Genomic DNA, 24,158 nt, shown 5'->3' on the forward strand with positions numbered 1-24,158 from the left:
GCTGAGAGTTTTGATAATACCAGACAATTTGGGATTTTTTCGAAGACTTAGAATGCTGAAATTAATAATACACTGTCTGCATCCACTATGTGTTGCCTCAACCCATATTTCAGACTCAGGATTGAGAAAGGATCGACAGGAGAACATAAAAATGAGTCAAACTCTGCTACATACACCAGCTTCCCTATAAAAAGTACTTGCTCAATATCTTCTGCATACTGAGCAAACTGGATGTGACTTCATTAAAACACTGCTGTGCTGCATAATTCGAAAACACATGACTTTGAATGTGTGACTTTTTTTCCTGGAAAATAATGAACATTGGATCAAATGTTTCACATTTCGTACACCTCAAGGCTGGGTCACGTGTGACAACATTCGTTGAGGTCCCTGGTGAATCCTCACATGGCACATGGCAGATTAGTTCAATAAAAGTTTTTTTTTTTTTTTCTTCAAAAAACAAAAGAGGGGAAGTGAACTGTCATGAGCCGAAGACCAAAATAGAAACGCCATCTTTCCCCAGCAGCACTAGGGCCTGATAAGACTCTTCCTCCCCCATCCTGGGCTTTAGAGCTGCCAATCATATTGTAGAAAAACACAGGGAGGAAAGGCAGTATTGTATGAAAAGCACCCAACAGTAATAAGCTTGGGATCACAACAATTTGTCAGACAGTTCCTAAAGTGATTGTGATCTGTTTTCTGTTTGTTTTTGAACAATATCTTTCCCACCCACAATGCAAAGAGCTGCTGTTCTTTGTACTATCTCTTGGTATGTTTTCCACAAACCTGCTCTGCCGCAGAGTGGTTCTTTGTTTAGTTTGGGTCTACAGTGTTTGAACGGAGGTAATGTACTAATGCCTTTGCGTGCCTGTGGATCAGTAGACTGTGTTTGATCGCGTTTTAGGAGCTGATCTTAGATGCCGAAGACACATGGATCCGGCTCGAGGGGCTGGCGGAGACCACCGAATATACTGTGAGACTGCAAGCCGCCAGAGGATTAGAGACCAGCGCCATTGTTTCCACATCTTTCACAACAGGTGCAAATCTTCCACATCTCCTGTAGACTTCAGATCAGGTTCACTCACCTCATTAGGTGCAAATTCACACAATCGGCCCATCAACACCATCAAGTACAAATCAGTAGCGACACCTTCAAGGCATCTGTGCACATCCCTCATTTATTACCTTGTGTTTCTGCGACTTTTCAAGGACCCTACTTCCAAAGATAGTGTTTCATAACATCAACAAATTCGCACTCCATTATCATGGCTGCGATGTAAATCACAGCTCATTAACCTCCCAGTGGCCCCTCGCTTTCTTTTGCTCTGTTATTTTGGATGTTTCTCAACCCTTTTCCTCCTCAGGAAACCAATTGTTTCCCACGCCACAGAACTGTGCGCAACACCTCCTGAACGGAGAGACGCTGAGCGGAATCTACACCATCTACATCAACAGAGACCTCAGCCAAGGTGTGCAGGTTTACTGCGACATGACCACCGACGGAGGCGGCTGGATAGTGAGTGAGAGATCTGACTATCACATCTAAGTCTGTATGTATTGTACTGAATGTCTGCCACAATGTATGATTTACACAAAATCCCACAATGGCACATCATAGGACTCGCCACTGTTGAAAAGACAAGCTGCTCGTTTTCTTTGCTGGCATAAACAATGCTGTTCACAAGCAAACCTAGCTAGTAGATTAGCGTGATCAGCAAGATTCAGAAAACATTTGTCCATACATCATAAAAAGTGGCTTCAGGGATTAATAAGGATTTTCTGAAGTGAACTGGTGCATTTGTGTTAGAAAAATATCCATATTTAAAACTTTATAAACCATAATGTGATCCGCTGGAATGACACTCTCTCGTGAACTCGTGTACAAGAGACAATTCACTTTAGAAGGTCTTTATTAACCCCCCAGAGCTGAGTGGGGCACTTTATATGATGGATGGACTTGTTGTTTTCGCAACAATACCTGCCCAATTGCTACTTGAAACTAGCCCAAAAATAGCCCAATAATGTTTCAAGGGGGGCCTTAATTACATATTTGAAAGTTTTTTTATTTGAGGTTTTTTTGGCAGGGTTCTCCTGGTTCACACTGCTTGTATGAGCCAAGATTATTTAGCCATTTTTATAAATAGTGCTATTTTTTATTATTACTATTTATTTATTATTATTATTTATTTATGCTTTTTTTATTGTATTTTTTTTTCTACATTTTATTATTACAAACGAGATGAGCCAATCTCTGCCACTTTTGAAACCACATGGAGGTCTGAAAAAAAAAAAAAGAAAAAAAAAAACTTTTTCAAGATAAATGTTGAGGAAAAATTTGACTTTGGTAGACATGAGCCACTTACATCAACAAAATTAGACTACCGATTTTACTATTTGACTTAAACCATATAATGTTGCCTTTTCCTCATAAAGTTAGCAGCCAATTGGCAAAAAGCTATAATCGCCTTTGGCACACAACAAGTGAACATTTTGGACCCTGCCTGCATCCCACACCAGAGACCATTATTTGAAGAACACCGTATTTTCGCAATTGTGCATTCTGGTCTTTTCAATGTGCTTTTTACTGTTCATGACCATCGGCACAGCTGCCTCTATTGCAGATGCCATCATCCCAAAGTAAAATGCCACTTTTGGGATCAATTGCCATTCATGTGCTCCATATTGCCCTAAATGCATTATATTGAACTGGCGTAGCGTGTTCTGCTGCAGCTGTACCTCTGTTGATTGTGTTTCAGGTGTTCCAGCGACGTCAGAACGGTTTGACTGATTTCTCCAGGAAGTGGAGTGACTACAAGATCGGCTTCGGTAACCTGGAGGATGAATTCTGGCTCGGTGAGAAGACGTGAAATACACTTGAATTATAGACAGAGCAGTTAGAGCTGTCTGGGAAAAAAAGCTGCCACGTGATGACCCATTAAAAATATAGTCATTTAAGGCCCCATTAATCTCTTCAGGCTGATCTAAATTTGGTCAGCACTTTCTGGCAAATGACTGAGTTTTATTTAAGCTCCAGTCCTGGAAATGTAACTCAGTGATGAGTGTTCTTGACTAGTAATGAGACGTTTTTTTAATATATATATTAGATAAGCTGTAGCTGAGTACTTAACCCTAACTTGCTTCAGGGACACTGCATAACACGCCTATTTACTTGCATTATACGGATCACACTTTCAAATGAGAGACAGCGTGGGGCTGCTCTGAATAAAGATGAAAATGACACAAAGTCTTCTAGCTCTGTGAGAGGCTGCATTAAATCACCATCCTTTGAAATTCTCTGTGTGCCCTCCCGCATGCGCTATCTTGTGTTTGTAGGTGCTCTGTGCTTCCCGGACCCCTCAGTCTGTCATGGTGACTCTGAGCTTTCAGATTCTATTTAAATGATCCAGTAATTATTTTCATCACAATCCAATTTGATAGAAAACAATAAAGCCCCATTTCCTTTTTATCCCTGATTCTGAATAATATTAGAAAGCTATTATTATATTCATTAAAAATAAGGGAAAAAATAGCATTTGTGCCTGCCATGGATTTCAAAGCATTGTCTCAATTACAGATAAAAAGTAAACACCACAAATTATGCCTCTGCAGACATTTATGCCTGGATAATAAGTATAGCTATATTTAGTGTGGAAGGAGCTCATTTGAATTTTTTTTACTCATGAGCAGAAAGCAAATATTGTCTGTGGAAGTTCTGCATTGAAGAGAGTCGTCTTCACAAACTATATACTCATCATCACTTCATGGCTGTTACTGTATGTTGAAGTTGAAGTAAACACACCTACAATAATCAGTAGTATGTCTTCTTACCGTAGTAATAATAAGAAACGGCTGTGTGGCCATCAGAAATTCTCTGTAATACCACAGTGTGATTTAAAAAAAAGAAAAAAGAGCTGAAAATAATCTGTTCTGCAAAGACTGCATCACAGATGAGAGCTTGTTATATTTTTAGTTTTACCACATTGTGACGCTCCGCTTGTGTTTGGTGGAAACATGGTCTAACTGTAGGTTGTTTATGGCCTTTATGGTATCATACCTTGTTGATGTGTCTTTGGCTTTTCAACCTTTAATGTAATGTGAAGCTGTTTTGTAGTCTTATAGTTTATTTCTGAAGAAAATCTTTATTGTGTTTGTGTCCATCAAGTTTCATATAAGATTAAAATAGGCTGTTTTAATTTTCTGCTATTTGTGGGTTGAATTTCCTGAAAAATATAACTATATTTTGATATAGCGTACACTACTATTTAAAAGTTGGGGTTATTATTATTATTATTATTATTATTATTATTATTATTATTATTGTTATTATTATTATTATATTTTTTACTTATTTAAAATAAATTAATACTTTTATTCAGCAGGGATGAATTTAATTGATCAGAAGTGACAGTGAAGACATTTATAATGTTACAAAAGATTTATACTTAAAAATGTATTTTGAACTTTCTGTTAATTAAATAAAAATTATGGTTTACACAAAAATATTAAGCAACACAATTTTTCAACATCGACAATGATAAGAAATGTAAAGAATTTAGAATGAATTCTGAAGGATCATGTAAGATACTAAAGGCTGATCAAATTAAATTTTGCTGAGGATAAGAGACTTCTTTCAAAAACATTGAAAATCTTTCGGACCGCAAACTTTTGAAAGGTAGTGTATACTAATACCAGATTTAAATGAAAATACCTTGATGGCCATATACAGGGGTGCACATCTTTTTTTTTTTTTTTTTCAGCCTTATTCTCATAAGGGAACCTGGAGATTTGGTTTGGTCCATATACTGCATATAGCGTGACCCATTAAAAATAACTATAAAAAATTATTAATAATAGTTTTAATATTATTGCACTTTATTTACTTAGTTTTTTTTATATATATATATATATATATATATATATATATATATATATATATATATATATATATATATATATATATATATATATATATATATATATATATAAAATAATACACTAAAATTAAATTAAATTAAAATTTATGCATTTAGCAGACGCTTTTATCCAAAGCGACTTACAGTGCATTCAGGAAAATATTAAAACACTAAATATTAAAGTGTGGTAATACAATTTAAAATCAAAAGGAAGGCCTAGTCTTACATACAATTACAATTATTTTATATTAGTTATCATTGTGCTTTGAAAACAACATGGGTTAGACTAGATTTATGCTTTCAGATTGAAAATAAATCTTATATAGTACAGTTTGTCGATCTAAAATGGTAATTGGTCATTAACAGCTGTCAATCATATCAGTACGCAAATGTGCTGTCAGAACTTATTATTACATCGCATTTTTTATTTTGGTCTCACATGCGGACCTGTGAACCACTTATGTGCACACATAGTCTACATAAATTGTCTTGTGGGATGCAGTAACCCCTGGTATACTAAATTATTGAGAATCTTTTTTTTTTTTTTTTTTACACAGTATTAACACTACATACATTTCTTATTTATCTGCAAAACTTTTACTGACCTACATCCCCGACAAACACTGTCTGTTCATCAAGCACAAAACCTGGCAGACATGAACTCTGCTGCGCTTCTCCATTCAAGCATTCAAAGTAGAGAGCACGTCTGCTTTCCCATGGTGCTCCTCACTTCTGCATGGTCCTTATAATTCCTCACCTGGTCATGACACTCGGTTACTCCTGAATGGTATATTTTGGTAATGGAGCTGAAGATCAACCATGCAGACAGGACAGTACTATAGAGATATGGTGTTATGGAAGAAGGCGCAAAGTCATTCTGAAAAGTAATAGACTCCACTAGCCAGTTCCAGGAGATTTCAATGCAGCCTTCCAGGACTGATAAAAAAATGTAGCATTTCCTTTGCAATGCATTAGAAAATTACAGTCTTTTTTCCTCAAAGAACACAGAACTAATTGTATGTATATTTTCAGCTTATGCTTAGAAATTATGCTATAATAACAAGCATGTAGCCCATTCTTCATTAACCATTATGATGAAATTGTTACAATTGTTTAATTTTATTCCCCATTGCACCGAAAAAAAAAAAATATTTCTCATTATTTTTATCTTGTTTTACAGTAAAATATATAAAGCACTGATGCAGTACATTATCCTAAGAAGCAAAATTGTGTAAGAAAGGGGAAATAATTTTCAGATAATATCTTGAATAAATATGTTTGGTTGGTTGGTTTTATATTTTAAAAAAATATACATTATTACTATTATTATTTTTGCTCCTTTGGAAAATTGTTTATTAATGTTTTAAGCATAAATCTAACCAAATGTTGTTAGGTTAATGCTTAAAACAATGCTATTGGGATAATAAAATGTGCAGTGTGCTGTTGAAATGCAGTACATGGCTTAAAATGGAGATAAAAGTGATACAATTCTGTAATATCTCAGATATCATGCAGTGTGATGCCTGGCTGGTTTTAATCAAGTAAAAACACAGTCTCCTGCTGAGATTTGTACTGATTGGGTCAGTAAAACAAAAAATATATATCTAAAAATGGTGTGCATGCTGGTATTTAATGAGCCTTTATATATATATACGGGAGGAGCACAAGACAGACACAGTGGGCGTGGCGTCAGGCCTCAGAGAGGCTTTTATTAACAGAAATCATAAAATAACAGGGAATAAAAGTGGCCAAAGGGGGAAAGTGTCCAAAATAACAGGGAATTTGGTGTCCTCGTCGTGCTGCGGGGTTTGTGTAGGTCGGGCAGTGTTCATCGAGGAAGGGTCCAGGCAAGGGGCGGAGTCCGGCGGCCGCACGCGCTCCCCTCCTCGGTCCGGGGCGCGAGGGGCGGCGGCTTCTCCTAGCGGCCGCGTCTCTCTCGTTGGCCGCGGCGCTGGTAGGAGATGGACGGCCCGGCATCCTGGCCCGTCGGCCGTGTATACGGGTGCGGTTCCCATTCGGATCACGGGTCCGGCAGCTCACGTCTTCGTTGCGCGGGAGTCCCTCAACGCACCCTTCCTGGACCCACGAGGACACCAGTGTGCATGCACGGGGAAGAGACCGGTCTCCTGAGGAGAGGCGCGTTGGGCTTTTAAACAGCGGCGGTAATGAGGCTCCACTTCCTTCAGGTGTGCCTCATCACACGCCGCCAGCCCTGACTCGTCCAGCGCCCCTCCTCTCACACACCCACTCCAGTTGGGAGCCTGGTGAAGGGCGGCGATTTAGGACGGGGTGCCGGTGACAATCAGGGAGGAGGCAGCTGACTCGTCACATTCCCCCTCCCAAGCGACATCCCCGTCCCCAGGGCGCCACCCACACGGGAGTGCTACCATCCTCAACCAGACTCCAAACGGTCGGAGTGGGCGGGGATTCCTCTCCGGGCGGTCCTCCCTCTCGCAGCGCACCGGAACAGGGACAGAGAAACCGGGTTTTAGTGACAGCCTCAACCAACCACAGGGTAAAATGACAATAACGGAAGACACTTACCCCTTTTGTGGCTGGGAGGCTGTCCCCAGTTTTCCTCCGTCCCAGTCTGGGTTCTCACGAACATTTGCAAGCGAGAGGGAGTGACGTCACCAGACGTTTCCCAACTGCGCTGTCTAGGCCCCGCCTTGCCCGCATTCTCCACCAGTGTCACGGGAGGAGCACAAGACAGACACAGTGGGCGTGGCGTCAGGCCTCGGAGAGGCTTTTATTAACAGAAATCATAAAATAACAGGGAATAAAAGTGGCCAAAGGGGGAAAGTGTCCAAAATAACAGGGAATCTGGTGTCCTCGTCGTGCTGCGGGGTTTGTGTAAGTCGGGCAGTGTTCATCGAGGAAGGGTCCAGGCAAGGGGCGGAGTCCGGCGGCCGCACGCGCTCCCCTCCTCGGACCGGGGCGCGAGGGGCGGCGGCTTCTCCTAGCGGCCGCGTCTCTCTCGTTGGCCGCGGCGCTGGTAGGGGATGGACGGCCCAGCATCCTGGCCCGTCGGCCGTGTATACGGGTGCGGTTCCCATCCGGATCGCGGGTCCGGCAGCTCACATCTTGGTGGCGCGGGAGTCCCTCAACGCACCCTTCCTGGACCCACGAGGACACCAGTGTGCATGCACGGGGAAGAGACCGGTCTCCTGAAGAGAGGCGCGTTGGGCTTTTAAACAGTGGTGGTAATGAGGCTCCACTTCCTTCAGGTGTGCCCCATCACACGCCGTCAGCCCTGACCCGTCCAGCGCCCCTCCTCTCACACACCCACTCCAGTCGGGAGCCTGGTGAAGGGCAGCGATTTAGGACGGGGTGCCGGTGACAATCAGGGAGGAGGCAGCTGACTCGTTACAATATATATATATATATATATATATATATGATATTAAACTTATCTCATTACAACCATGGCTGTCTTTAAAGATGCTCTTTGGCCACATCTGGTAATTCAGATCACTTCCCCTCACTGTTACAGTTCATCACCTTTCTGCTTCCTAGGTTCAGTCTGTGGCATTAAATCCTGAGGTGAGTTTCAGGGCTTAGCTACAGTTCAGAATTACGGCACATCCTTGTAGATACTCACAAAATAGATGGAGTTCTATTATCAAGAGACACCTACGCTATCAAAAAGTGATTGTGTCTTTAGCCGGACAGGATATTTCTCCACAGCACAGTCAGAAAATTTGATTATCTTCAATAAACAGACTGTTTATCTGCAGTCTTTTGCTCCTTATCTTCACAACATATAAGAGTCAGAGAAAGTGAGATGGACCACCAAACAGGAGCACTGCTTTTATATTAAATCATAGGCTCTTATCAGTGAGAACCATATAGTATGTTAAGGGACTGGAACACAGGGATGAGATGGTATGGATGTTAGAACATGTTTGTTTGTTTTTTTCATTTTTCCATGCAGGCTTGGACAACATTCAGAAGATTGCAGCCCAAGGTCGTTATGAGCTCCGCATTGACATGAAAGATGGCCAGGAGTCTGTATATGCCAACTATGACAGGTTTTCCATTGGAGATTCCAAGAGCCTCTACAAACTGCGGATAGGAGAGTATAATGGCACCGCAGGTGCGACTGGACCACATTTGAACATTCATTTTACACACACTGAAAGGAAATAACTTGTTTTTGATCAATTCAATCATTTAAAACACCTCAGAGATGATCTGGAGTGGTTTGGGATGTTTTAGCCTATTAATTATGTTCTCTTTTTACTTCAGGTGACTCTCTAAGCTACCACCAGAGCAGACCTTTCTCTACCAAGGACAAGGACAATGATATCGCTGTCACCAACTGTGCACTCTCCTACAAAGGAGCCTGGTGGTACAAAAACTGTCATCGGGCCAACCTTAACGGCAAATACGGAGAGTCCAGACATAGTCAGGTAAGCCACGTAGTCTTAAACACTGGACTGAAATGTCTTGTTCCGTCACATTAATTGATTTTCTCCAAATCGTGGCAAGCGAAATCCAGTTGTTTCAATAGGAATCTTTTTTTGATTTGCAAAATCAAGTGAGGGCAAAAGTTTCCCATGCACATTTAACAAGAAATTCAAGATTCGCTATCGTTTGACCAACACAAAGCTGCTTGGTTTGAGCTGTGGTTCAAAGATCACTAGACTCTTGATGGCATGTGACCTTTATTTGCACCTGAAATTTAACTAATGTGGTTTTAACAACTTAATACAAGGGTTGTTTCCACTGCCTATACAGTATACGGAATTACAAGAAGGCAAAACCTGCCTGCACATAAAAAATCTCATAGGAACTAATTACGCTGATTACGATCTTAATTCAGCGAATTGATCTTACACCTACAGGGCCTTTGTGCTTTATGACTCATTGTTTGTGGTTGGGTTTGCAACGGCAGGCGTTAAAGAGACAGGAAACATGCAGAAACAATTTTGAAGTTAACTGAAAGCAAATAAAGCTCAATATGTGAGAGTCACAGGCCATTGGTAAAAATAATCTAGAGCCGTCTTTGCTCAATTGCACTGTGTCATGTCCTGTTGTCTCACTGTCTGCTTTCATTTCAGCATTCTCACAAGCTTTAGGGGGTTGGTGGAGCTTATTATAACCGATAAGGTCATATTTCCGATTGGTATGAGTGGTATTTTATCAAAGCAGCAGAGGTTAACACTCTGAAAACTAATAAAGGTTCTTACAAGAAAAATATTCTTTTGAGAGGTGTTCTTTGTGAAGTAATTCAGTGGCAATAACATTGAATTGCTGAGCAGTGTTGTACATAAATATCACACACATGATTTCATGCATTTTGATAGATACTGAAATGTACATCACTAACATACTGACAGCATCTGAAAATCTCTGTCTTATCTACAAATTCAACAGATCTTTAAAGAGGTCATGACATGGATTGTTTTGTTTGATAGTTAATAGTTGTATCTCAGGCCAAACATCGTCCAGTCCTAACAAACCATACATCAATGGAAAGCTTATTTATCAGCTTTCAGCTGATTTATATTAAAAAAAGACCCTTATTTATGACTGGTTTTGTGGTCCAGGGTCACATATGACAATGTATCTGTGCTAGAACCACATTTCATGTATGAATACCTACTGTACGAATGTTAATGAGGTCATAGATAAATAACTGTTTGTGTATTGACATTATGTATTTGACTTCGACAGGGTATAAACTGGTATCACTGGAAAGGCCATGAGTTTTCCATCCCTTTTGTGGAGATGAAGATGAGACCTTTCAACTACCGCAGCATCAGTGGCAAGCGGAGGAGGTCCACCCATTAATCTACCGTCCTACTAGCTGTTTCTATTTTTAAATAGGGCAAGGAGGACAGAAGGAGTGATGTAACTTATTTAAATCTTCGAATGACAAAATCCCTTTGACGAATGTCTGATGTAAATTGTAAACCTTGAGGTTCGACGACTTTCTATTATGTGTAATGCTATTTGTTGAGCTCCGGGAGATTGAAGACTAGGTAGGGTTTGGTATTTTTAGCACGTTTACAGTATGAAGCCTGGGGAAAGAACCTCATTATTAAGTGAAGAAAAGATCCTTTCTCCCTTTGAGATAAAAGATTTTAGAAGAACACGAATGCCCGTTAAAATGAGATGCTTCTATTTTTATAAATGATGAGAAATACCTTTAAAAAAAAAAGTAAGTGAATGATTTTTGGTCAGTTTCGAATCATGTTCATGTGACCCATAACAGTGTTATATTTTGCATTTACTGCCCACTGAAGCCAACGATATTTGTTTTATTTTATTTGGATTTTTTATCTCATATTTAAACAGTGCAGTAACAGCTGGCCATTGTAATATTAAAGTGTTGCAGTCGATGATGTTGAAAATGCTGGGTTTTCTGGAAAAGATTATACAAAACACAAAATGTTGTTATTATTATTATTGAAACCTCAGAAACCAAAGAATTATTCAGTATCTGAGGTTAAAACAGATGTAAATGAAAAAAGAAAGAATGATCTCATGCTTTTCAGTCATATAATTTCCCCCATATTTGATTTTAATTTTAATTACAAATTCTGCAATTTCGTGCAAGGCTGATAAGTAATAATTTTACATAATCCCACATCAGAGTTTATTTAATTTTTTGTTAAGGTTAACTGTCCTGAGAGCACTGATATGTACATGTGAAACACTGTAAGAATTTTTGCATAGTTATGTTTCACACTCCATGCTTTGAGTGTTTTGTTCCTGTAGACTTGAAAGATTAATGGTGTCCATCTGTGTCTTGGTAAATCCTCTAGATTAATAGCAATTCATAGGTGAGTGCAGGAGAATTGCAGTCTGTGTTTTGCACTGCAGTAGTACATGCAGACTGAAGACCATCTGAAGGGTCCTGTTCATAGATCTTCTGTTCCTTTCATAGACAGAAACCTGCTGACAAGCAGTCAAGCTGGAGCTTTCAAGACCTGACATACACACAATAGGTCACAAAAGTAATGCAACTCCTAGTGCAACTTAGAACATAGCCTTTCTTTGTTTACCTTTTTGTACATGACAAGAATATAGTGTTTCATTCTGTAGTTTAACAGGACCTCAGTGTGTTTTGTAAAGTGATTGAAAGGTTTGTGAAGTATTACGACCATGTCATGTTCTTCTAAACCTTCCTCATACAATGTAACTTTTACCTCAGCAAGATCATTTCAATTTTCCTTCTTTAATTTGTCTGTATGCTCTACTCATTTCTGTAAGGCTGTAGACAAATATTCTTCATTTCTCTGTAGTTCTGCTTCTCACAACACCTGTTTCACATAGTCGCAAATCTCCTAATGAGCCTCTTTTGAGAGACGGCACTATGATTTCTTCAAAGAGTTTTTATGCTTTTCCTTTGCTTTTATTTTTTCTTTCCTTTTAGAGGGGTGAGATTAGAGAGCGTAGCAGCAGCTGGGATGGGAACTAGAAACCAAGTAAATTCTTAATCAGCTCAAGCTAATTGCATTTAACATTGAAAAATACTTACATGTTGCTTGCACCAGAAGGCATCATTTTCTCCAGTTACTGTTCTGTTGAGAACATGGGTGGAAATATGTGTTCCTTCTTCTGTTTTCTAACTGTTTCCGTCAGAAAACTAATTGTTTGTGTGTTCACTGTGAAGCAGCCCTTCTGTAGTAATTTCTGAAAGAGGAATAGAGACTTTAGTGTTGTGTTGACTGATTGAGACAGCTTCTCGACAGAGAGAGAAAGCAGATTTTCCTTCATTATTCATTGACTCGGCATATGGTGGGGGCACTTCAAGTCTCTTTCATTCCGCCAAACCACTTATGGTTCAACATTCACCATGGGAACACACTTAAAAACATTTTACGCAGAACGCTTGGAACTCTAACTCTGTATTATGAAGGCAACTAGGTCATTTTTTCACTCTCATATACGTTTATTTAATTTCATTATGATATTGTAAAAATCCCTACATTTTGTACCTAAGAGGATGTTGTAGAGCAGTAAAAATGTTTGACTGCTTGTCCTTTACCTCTATGGCTCTTGGAAAATGTGTTTAGCATGAACACTAATGAAGCAGGTAATGTGTGCAAAAGAACGGTCTTTAAGACATTTGTCCCTAACTCGCTAACCACATTGTCAGATAACCTTGGATATTATTGTAACAGATCAAATTAGCTCTAGTTTAACTTATAATGTGCTGTATAGTTCCTTTTTTAATACATTTTCTACACATTAATAAAATATTCAAACAATCTGAGTTTGACTGTGAATTTATTTATTTCACCATTGCAGGCTGTGTAACTAAATACAAACCTATAAATGATTAGCAGTTTTGTTAACATACTCAACAATAAAAATTTTATTGACAGAATGCGGTTCATCCAAAGTTGGATGTTTAACTGTAAACCGTTGTGTGCATTTCCCTTACGAAAGGAAAATATATTTACCAATATATTTCTTAAAATATATTGTGATATATTGTAATATATTATTTTCCCTTTTTATTTTCTAATATTTTATATATTTGAATACATTTAATAATATATTGACGATACATATATTATATAATATACCGCTTCGATATATTGCAATATATTTGAAAAAATAAATATATTTAAGAATATATGCCTAATATATTACATGATATTTTCCAATATACTGCAATATATTTTTGTTTCATAAGGGATTCTGGTGTGGATATTTTTTTTTTTTTTTTTTTGCAAGTCACATTGATATAAAGTTACCGGTTTGGTAAGTTTATAAGTGAGTCATTAACTTTGCTCAGACGATTCATTGAAAACACTGATTCATCATGAACAAGTGCCGCTCGCAGACCCAGATCCCTTTATGCAAAAATTAACAGTAACAGTATTACTTCTAAAATGTAAGTTACTCAATATTAACTTCTTGTTTATTGAATTGTAGTGAATATCATTAAACAAAGCTTTGCGAAGGAGCTCAGATGTTAACTACCAAATCGCAGATTCATAACCTGAAGTTCATCAACATGGCTTATGTTGTAGTGCTGAACATTTGCCTTTATATGGAAATAAAAAAAAAAGTAGGTTAAATTCTTTTGAACCAGTCGTTTAATTTTTTTTATTTATTTTTTTTTTTGGAGTCTTGCAAAAAAACCTTTTAGCAAAAACTAATCTCATGACATCCACTTTTTTAGCTGCAAACAGTGCCTAAAGATGCCCAGGTAAATAATGTTGAAACCGTTTTATCACTGTATTGTGCAACATTTAACGTTTTTAAACCATAGTGATTAAGGCAGCATAATTGGGGAAATAATAAAAAGGCTAATAAAAAAAAAATTATGTAAGAGCAGGTGCAGCTATTTGTGCAACATGAATGTGTAAGACCTCTGGTGTCATTTGCTTCCAGTTATTTCACCAGTGCAAAAACATTTCATTATGATGCGTATTTGTTATCATATTATTTTAACTAGTTATTCTATTAGTTATTTACCTAGAGTGGCTAATGAATCAGAAGTCTTGCACATTCAAAGAAAACAGCTTAATTCTGCATTGAAAAATAAGGTGAAAACTGCTTGTGAAATGTGTGAAATTTGTCTTCTTTTGTTTTTACAAACTTCGCTATTGAACTGTTTTATGTAAATAACACCATGGAGCTGTTGATCTAAATATGCAAGACTACTAAATAAAACGTTTAGGGATGTATGCACTTCTGTAGGAAATGTTCAGTTGAGTACAAAAAGGAAATGGAGTCAGTGGTGGTTGCTTGGTGACAAAATTTTAAATGCTGTTTATTTATGCTACGCTCCCATTTGTGCCTCAACCATTTCACAGCCGTAGACGCACTCTTGCTAGGTGTTAATTTATAATCTAAAAATAAAACATGAGTCCTCTTTGTACGTGATTCCATTCACCATTACAGCTGTAATAACCTCTTTTATCTACTTGAGGCGGGTGGACAGCAGTCTTGAACTGACTCGCTAGGCTTGTATTAAAGTAACATTAATGCTTGCCTTTTCAATGCTTTCTAGGTATTTACAGAGCACACTTATAGTAGCCTGATAATGCACTCTATGGCCTAATGACCAACAGAAAGGGCTCTTGAAATGGTTGAACCCCCTGGCCTCAGAACCTCTGTGCTCTATTATCAGAGCTGTAGGTCCCTGCATGCACCGTGCCCAGGGTGAGTCTGATGTAAGTAGGCAGATACACCACCCCCCAAATCTTCACAAGTCACTGAACGCTGCAAACTAATCACTTCTGACACTAGAATAAGAGGCTGGGCGGCCGCCTGCAGGAGGACTCACTAATGGCAACACACACACGGGGGTTAAATCAGAAACCAAGTTCAAATCTCTGGAACAGCTTCAACAGAAGCAGTGGAGGTACGTTCGGTGTCACATGCAGATGTTGTGGAGGAACGCCAGCAATCAATGTACAACTGAAGGTAAGCAACATGCATGTAATTACATGTGATTTCTATACAGGAGAATGAATAGTTTGCTAAAAGAAGTGATGTGTCTGATCTTGACAGGTCTGTGGAACTGAGAAATAAAACGGATGAGATTATATGCTTTTTCAGTATGCTATCATTTACACTTCTTTAATTAGCCTGTAAAGAATAAAATTATATTATGTTGGTTAATCAGTCAGGCAAAGCATTGAAGCTTGTTTTTAGTATTATAATACTACCTGTCTTTAAAGATTTATTTCAGAATAAGATCATTTTCATCCATATTTTACTTCAGGGCAGCAACGAGTGGTAAACTGACTGAAAAATATGAGCATTCTTCATCTGTGTGAGATGAATTAGTCATTGTTTTGATTGTCTGCTTGTAGAAAAGTGTCATACTGGAAGCGCATGTTGTCATTCAAACCGAAAGACAATGCGTTTATATTGCACCTCATTTTGTGACATGCATGACAATTGTTGAAAATATATCACTTGGATTTCTAGGGCACACTTCAGCTTGATGTATGAAATATAGCTTTCCAGAAAATAAGCTTTTAGTACAAAAGTAGCCTTTTCTGAGTTCCTCAGCTGGAATTTATGCTCTCAGGCAACATCAACCTACTTGCATTGAGCATGCCCAAGCTTTTGTCCTTTTGTCAAGATGTCTCAACATATGGTGCAAAAACCACAGAAGTGCCCTTTAGGGCTGGAAACCCAATAATAAGATCAGGCCTGAGGCCTTTTATGGGAGGCATTATTTTGCAACTGTTTTGTCTTTTCACCTCAATACGGTCTAGGCTGAACCCAATCCTTGTGGTACTTCAGTTCAAATGAATCGTTCTATTTCAGGCTTTCTGGTGTCAGTTGAGAAAGATTCAATATTTTAAAAGAACTGTAACTTTTAAGAGAACTTAAAAAATTATACTGTCCTTCAAATGACTGTCTTAAAAACCCTTAAAATATTTCTTCCTTAAAAAAAAAAAAAATGAAAAAGAAAAAGAAAATGAAGTGAAGTTGCTCTTTTTTTTCAAGGTATCTAAAGCAGAAGTAAACATTTGCATATTCAGCCATGACCTCTGTAATCATCTCTTTCTTTCTAAAGCTACAAAACTTGCTTGCTTATGTATTTTGAATAATTTAGGTTGATATTCTAAACAATGTCAACAATACTAATATACGGTCATATGTTTAGACTACCTAACAACATGATGTACTTGTGTTAACAAGACTGCTGTCATAATCTAAATAAAAATCTGACATGCATTAGATAATGTTAGAGGGATGCACTCAAAAATGAAAATTCTGTCATCATTTCCTCACCCTTGATTCATAACAAAACTTGCTGAACACAAAATAAGATATCTTGAAGAATTCTGATAACCAAAGGGTTTTAGTTCCCTTGTGGGACTTCTATTACATTCTATTACATATAATAGGCCTATACAACTTTAGTGCTCACTCAGTGTCTCAAAAAAGGAGATTCATGTTATTAAAACTCTTGACATAATAGTCAGAATTAAGTGGTTATTTAGAAAATTTTATTATTTCTGTTAGTTTGTTTATCTTATGATGTACTTGTTCAGTCGTCTTGCTTGGAGCACAAATTCTGTTGAATTAAAGTATAAAATAATGCAAAAAGCACATTTCCTGCGATTTCAATTGGAAATCAGCTCAACAGGAAATGAAGCAAAACCCCCAGGGACTGACATTAATATTTAGTTAATCTTAAAAAAAGTATGAGAACAAGTTGTCCATGAAGTAGTATAGTTTATTAGCCTAAATATATAGGTTGTTCATGTAAAATTATGGTGAGGTGCAGTCTGTATTTTGACTGTATTGTCATTTTAGTCATGGCTTTATTTAATTGCATTTTTTTTAAATCTGTTTTAGAATCAAATTTATAAAACCACATATCTGTACATTAGTTTTCACCTCTACAGCATACTGATCTTTATCTTAGTGTGAAAGTGGGAGGGATAGGAGGGGTTGTAAAAACAGGAAGCTCAATTTCAAGGTTCAATGCAAATTCGTGTAACCTTGCATCTTTTCTAAATTGGGTAGTTCCCTGTTTTAAGAAATGTGTCCCTCCAGAAGTCTAGTGATAAAATATACAGATTTTACAAACTTCACCCTGATTCTTGGTTTGAAATGAAACGATATACAAAAAAAAAAAAAAAAAAGGAAATGGAAAAAGTTCAAATTACTCCGTGAGTTACACAATTCTTTAGTCCCAGCAGTGTAGCGAGTTAGGAGGGAGCAGGGCCATTTATGGCAGAGCACAGAGCATTTGCTGGTCCCTCCTCTTGTTTTCACAGAGCTGTTCTGATACATTTCATTAGAATGACTCATGAGCTACAGTTGTGACTGGTTTGGAACGGCCTGGGCTATATTTGGATTCAGAGGCAGCCTGCTTTATTTTTCATAAGGGGGACTACACATAAATCCAACACCCTAATGTTGCCAAAGCACACTCTGTGCCTTTGGGATGTGCAGTTTGCTGCTTCTGAAGGATCCAATCAGACGACAGAACGTCAGACAGAAAGATGATGGAAGAGGCTGGTGGAGAGAGATTTTTGAGTTCTGCCTTCTTGGATTAGCAGTCATGCCTCAGCATAGATCTATAAAGTTGGGTGTGAATAACCACAGTAATCTCAAGTCTGTGGACATCAAAATTGATGATTCCAGGTTTGCATCAACAAGGATACAGCAAACCAAATCTGGTAGAAGGTTTCACAGATTTTACATTCACACATGTAAAATCCAGACAGTGCTTCTCTTGCTTCTGTTAAAGTTTAACAAAGCAGCCAGGACAGTCAAAATTGTAAAAGTAGTGATGCAAATGAGCATCAGCTGGGTTGGAAACCTTCCTGTTTCACTTGGTTGAGTAAGAGAAGTTCAAGTATTGAACAGGCCCAAAATAAATACTCATGTCTGCATTTCTTAGTTGTTCCATGATTAATAGATTAAAGCAAACTCCATGTATATACAGTATATGTGTGTGTATGAACATACAGGTGCATCTCAATAAATTAGAATGTTGTGGAAAAGTTTGTTTATTTCAGTAATTAAACTCAAATTGTGAAACTTGTGTATTGAATAAATCCATTGCACACAGACTGAAGTAGTTTAAGTCTTTGGTTCTTTTAATTGTGATGATTTTGGCTCAACAAATTAGAATATGGGGACATGCCAATCAGCTAATCAACTCAAAACACCTGCAAAGTTTTCCTGAGCCTTCAAAATGGTGTCTCAGTTTGGTTCACTAGGCTACACAAACTTGGGACTGATCATGGGCTGATCTGATAGTTGTCCAGAAGACAATCATTGCCACCCTTCACAAGGAGGGTAAGCCACAAACATTAATTGCCAAAGAAGCTGGCTGTTCGCAGAGTGATGTATCCAAGCATGTTAACACAAAGTTGAGTTGAAGGAAAAAGTGTAGAAGAAAAAGATGTGAAAAAAATGTGTGAACTTTAAAAGGAATGGACAGGGCTCAAGCCATCAACAGCCACCACATACAGACTTGTCAAGGAATTTGCTGAATCACAGACAACTTCATAGGTGTCTTACCTGGGCTAAGGAGAAGAGTGGTCCAAAGTCCTCTTTTCAGATGAGAGCAAATTTTGTATTTAATTTGGAAACCAAGGTCCTAGAGTCTGGAGGAAGGGTGGAGAAGCTCAAAGTCCAAGTTGCTTGAAGTCCAGAGTTAAGTTTCCACAGTCTGTGATGATTTTGGGGTGCAATGTCATCTGCTGGTGTTGGTCCATTGTGTTTTTTGAAAACCAAAGTCACTGCACCCGTTAAGCAAGAAATTTTGGAGTACTTCATGGTTCCTTGTGCTGACCAGTCTTTTGAAGATGCTGATTTCATTTTCCAGCAGGATTTGGCACCTGCCCACATTGCCAAAAGAACCAAAAGTTGGTTAAATGACCATGGTGTTGGTGTGCTTGACTGCCCAGTAAACTCACCACACCTGAACCCCAGAGAGAATCTATGGGGTATTGTCAAGAGGAAGATGAGAAACAAGAGACCAAACAATGCAGATGAGCTGAAGGTCACGGTCAAAGAAACCTGGGATTCCATACCACCTCAGCAGTGCCACAAACTGATTTTAATTATTTTTTTTATTTATTTTTTAATGTGAGCCAAAATCATCACAATTAAAAGAACCAAAGACTTAAACTACTTCAGTCTGTGTGCATTGAATTTATTTAATACACAAGTTTCACAATTTGAGTTGAATTACTGAAATAAATGAACTTTTTCTCAACATTCTTGATATGCCACACCTGTGAGGTGGATGGATTATCTCGGCAAAGGAGAAGTGCTCACTAACACAGATTTATACAGATTTGTGAAGAATATTTGAGAGAAATAGGCCATACATAGAAAAAGTCTTAGATCTTTGAGGTCAGCTCATGAAAATTAAAGGGGAAAACATAAAATATGTATAAACTGTAAAGTCAAAAAAAAGTGTAATAATTTTTTTTTTTTAGATGTTTGCCTAAATTTCATTCGCCAAAAAACAAAAAAACAAAATCACAGTTTCAACAAAAATATTAATACAATAATAATACATTTTCCGAATTACCATATTAGAATGATTTTTAAAGGATCATGTGACACTGAAAACTGAATTAATAGCTGCTAAAAATTCAGCTTTGTAACACTGTTATTGTAATTATAATAATATGAGACACAATATAATAATATATTCTGAGATGGAAATTGTAAAAATAATTTTACTCTTTTTAATAATAATAATAATAATAATAATACTATAACTATTTTTACTATGTTTAATATCAAATAAATACAGCCTTGGTGAACATAATACACTTAAAAATAAATAAATAAAAATAGTACTTACCAAAAACTTTTGAATGGTAGTGTAATATTCACTATAACTTTTTTTTTTATAGTAGGAATAGGAATATTATGAGTTAGAAAGAAATAAAGGGAAATGGGCTAATCTGAGAGAAAATTTGATGTTTCTGAACATTTTGTTAAATCAAGGATAATTCTGTTTTTTGAATCTCTTTATATCGAATGCCTTGATTTGGAACAGTGGCATATTCAGTAAGTGTGTGCAAACCCTGTTCAGTGTTTATTTCCTAAATGTTGCAACCCATAAATCAAAAATACTAGAAGAATGCACTAATACTTTTGCCGTCATTCAGTGTGAAAAATGTACTGCACCTCAGTCTAAATGCATAAAAGTCTGTTAAAATACAAGAAACGATTCAAGACTATTCTCTCACTCGACTTAATGCTAGTGAAACCTCTAGTTTGAACTTTCAAAATGATTTCATTACATGCTAAAAACTGTCTGTGGGCACTATGTAAACACAGTGACACATTTTCCCCTCCCTACGTTCTGTGACATCACAGGGAAGTTGAGTTTATAAAGCAACCACAAGAATGCAGTGTGTCAGGCAAAAGAGTTGCGAACAGACAGAGGGTTCTTTCTTGTACTGTACGACCCAGGAAGACTGAGAAACAGTGACTCGACTCCTCCTCTCACACACAGGCTCCAGGTGCAGCAGTGGATATGTGCTGTACGTGCCGTCCATTCTGAGCTGCAGATGTGTTGCTGAAATGAGGGTTATGTGATGCCCGCAGAGACGTCTGGTCTGACCCCTCATCAGAGCCGGTAAGGTTTAATGCTTATGGGCTGAGAAATGATGGATTGCTGCCCTGATGAGCATCTGTTTGTCACATGTGGCATAGCTGAGAACAGCAAACTCAATTCAGGCCATATGCCCCTTTAACTTCTGAGCTCCTCCTGCGTCGTAACTGACATTCTGTGTAATGGAGAGGCTTGTGGACATGCTGTGAAATATGTTTTTTCTCATTTTGATTTATACCACATGTGCATCTGCGATATGACTTGCTCAACTGCTGTCTGTCCGATTTCCCTTAAATAACAGTGGACCTTTTTTCCAGATTAGTCTTTGAGAAAGATGTTTATACTGAGGCCTGGGATTGTGCACTTTGCTTTCAAGTCTGAAAAATATTGCTGTTTGACATCACCAAAGTAGGAAGGCAGGAGATACAAATCATTCATGAATATAAACTGGGCGCCGTAAACGAAGGGCAGGTGGAGGTTTAAACAGGTCCTCTGGTTTTGTAAATATTTCCATAACAGGTCTAGAATCATGCAAGTGTTTGAATATAAGGCAGACTCTTTAGCTTTTGTTTGATAAAGAGCTTTCAGCTGAGGAAACGAAGCAATTGCACTGCTTTCTGTTCGCCCTCTTTCTCTCAGACACATTTTGGACCCTGAGGGCCTGTGCTGTATTTAGACAGTGTCCTCTCTTTTGAGAGGTCAATCACGTCTCTGTATTTGTCTTTTCCAAATGTGTTAAATTTGCTTGTGAGCCTCGGAAAAAAATACTTGTCTACCTGGTTTAATCTAATCTAATCTCATCACAAAACTTGGGGGAACTTGACTTGCACAACAGCATGTCTTTGCACGTAACTGATGTTGTCAGTGAAATTCAGAGCTCCATCCTGGCTTTGTGTGAAGCTGAGAGAGTCTTCCTGTTTAACATTCCTCTGCCGATCTGAGAATTACTTAAAGTGATTGTTCTTCTTCAGAAGAGTCATGCTGAGGAGGTGAAGGATAAGAGTAAGAACGTAGAGCTGAACGCTCTTGAAGTTTTAAGCAAGTCTATGGCTGGAACTTCAAAACGGGAAAAATGATACGATGCCTTTTAATGCTAAGCTTCTTGGAGAGTCTTCAAATTGTCTGCTTTTGAGAAGAGAGTTGCCTTTTCTTGCATAGGTGTTTATCACACCTAAAAAAATTGTGCTGCACTTACTGATTTCCTGTTGTGAAACTGTCTGCAGGAAGCAGGGCAAACACATTGCCTGCATGAAACCGTGCACAGCCAAAACAAAATGCTGAGGCTTCAGAAAGTTTATGCAACACAACATTTGGGAAACAGAGGATTTTTTTTGTTTAGTAGGTGGGGAAATCTGAAAATATGTAATCCCATAAGCTTTTACCATTCAAGTGCAAAGAAAACATCCAAAATACATTATGAAGTATTTATCTTTTCACACGTTATCTGTTTCAATCTGCATTCAATATGATACAGATTTCTCTAATTTAGTTTTTTGTAGTTTTTTTTTTTTTTTTTTTTGGGATGTGTGAAGTATATGACGAAAAGAAACAAAAGATAAACAAATCAATTCAGGGTAAAAAGGCATCCGTGAGTAAGCAAAATTCATGAATCCACACCAGGATTAGTCCTACAGTTTGGTGGATTTTGAGCAGAATTGTTTATTCATTTATTTATATTTTTAGCTCGAGGGAGGAAACTAATTTTAGAAAAACACTGGTCAAGCTCAGCCTAGTAGAACCTGATAATCATAACCAATTATTTCACATTAGGTCTAGTAAATTTTCCACCCTGTTATATGTTTTTTTTTCAGTGCAAACATGGTGGATGTTTATGATAATGAAGCCCATTACTAGCTATGAAAAAACAACATGCTAGGAGATAATTTATAAAATAATTGTATAAAAGGTATTCAATCTTTTTATATATCCTGTATATACGGACACAACAGGGTGGACTTTTTTTTTAGGCTATAGAGTAAGTCTTCTGAAAAATTACAAAAAGAAAAATGTTTGAGTAATGAAAAAAAAGTTTGCCTAATACTTTGTTCATTCCTTCCAGAGAAGTGATGTCACTTCTAAGAAGCCATGTAATGTAGGGGAAATTAATAAGATTTTAAATGGCAAGTATTAGTAACAGGGTGGTGGGGGGGTGAATATCAAATACAAAAAAATATATGTTTTCTTTATTTCACAGTAAAGTTGCCAAGTACTTCATTAACTATAGCTACTAATCATTACGAATTTGTGTTGATGTGGTGTATATATGTATGAAAAATCATGTCGCATGAAAGTAAATTCATATTTTACATAAAATATATATTGTTTAATAGAGACATAAAATCCACCATGTGAATCACCTACAATGGGTTCTAAATCCTGGGAAGAGTAGCAACTTAAACTAAGTTCACATGTGACAGTTAATCTCCAGTTAACCAGTACAATAGTTTATGTAATATTTTGTAACATCAGTAACATTATGTTTGCTGCGGTATTTGTTCTGTCAGTTATCTGTCATTTGGTGGTTTTCCAGAGCATGTCTTTTTGTCACCGTCATTGTGGTATATTAATCGACGTCAGAGAGTTTCTAGTTGAGAATATATAAATTAGTTCCTCTTCCTTTAAAATAATGCATCATCTCTCATTGTTTTGATAATATAATAGTCAATTTGACTGGATTTTGTTGAAACAGTAAAAGAAAACATTACAGCATCACTGAAAGTGATCCAAAGCTTTAACTATCCAGAGTTTTTTTACCATCTACATGTTGATGTTTACTTACATGGTGCAAATTTGACATTTAAAAAAGGTAAACAACTAAATAGCACAACAAAATATATACCCTGACCCACATTCTTAGGCCTGGTTTGACTCATGTAGCTGCACTCATGACTCTGGCCTGCAACATTGATGAGAGTCAGGATACATGAGACACATGGAGTCACTTGAGCATCCACAGCTGACTTAACTTCTGCACTGTCTCTTTCTCGTTTTATTGATATTTCTTTATTCTCTCACTCTCCATCTTTCTCTCTCTCTCTCTCTCTCTCTCTCTCCAGAAATGCCCTCATTCCATCACATCTGTGAGAGTCAAGGCAGAAGAGACTAAAATAGAGTTGGAGTCTCAAGAGGGACCGATGCTAAGAGGAATCCACCAAGTATAAACACGACCCACGATCTCTCCAATTCTCACAGCCACAAGATATGAATCGTGAAAA

At 37.6% G+C, this 24,158-nt stretch overlaps 1 protein-coding gene across 2 annotated transcripts in view; it reads left to right on the forward strand.

The window, feature by feature from the left end:
* The window catches only part of tnr (tenascin R (restrictin, janusin)), a 128,047-nt gene extending 114,922 nt beyond the window's left edge, over positions 1-13,125 (forward strand). For both annotated transcript variants that reach the window (XM_026205816.1, XM_026205817.1), the window contains 6 exons: positions 905-1,037; positions 1,365-1,516; positions 2,757-2,853; positions 8,848-9,009; positions 9,162-9,325; positions 10,593-13,125. In XM_026205816.1, the coding sequence (XP_026061601.1) occupies positions 905-1,037; positions 1,365-1,516; positions 2,757-2,853; positions 8,848-9,009; positions 9,162-9,325; positions 10,593-10,709 (825 nt within the window). In that variant the 3' untranslated portion in view covers positions 10,710-13,125. The remainder of the gene's footprint in view (positions 1-904; positions 1,038-1,364; positions 1,517-2,756; positions 2,854-8,847; positions 9,010-9,161; positions 9,326-10,592) is intronic.
* Positions 13,126-24,158: the final 11,033 nt, after the last annotated feature.

Source organism: Carassius auratus, chromosome 27 (assembly GCF_003368295.1).
Source record: "Carassius auratus strain Wakin chromosome 27, ASM336829v1, whole genome shotgun sequence".
In the NCBI taxonomy this organism is placed as follows: domain Eukaryota; kingdom Metazoa; phylum Chordata; class Actinopteri; order Cypriniformes; family Cyprinidae; genus Carassius; species Carassius auratus.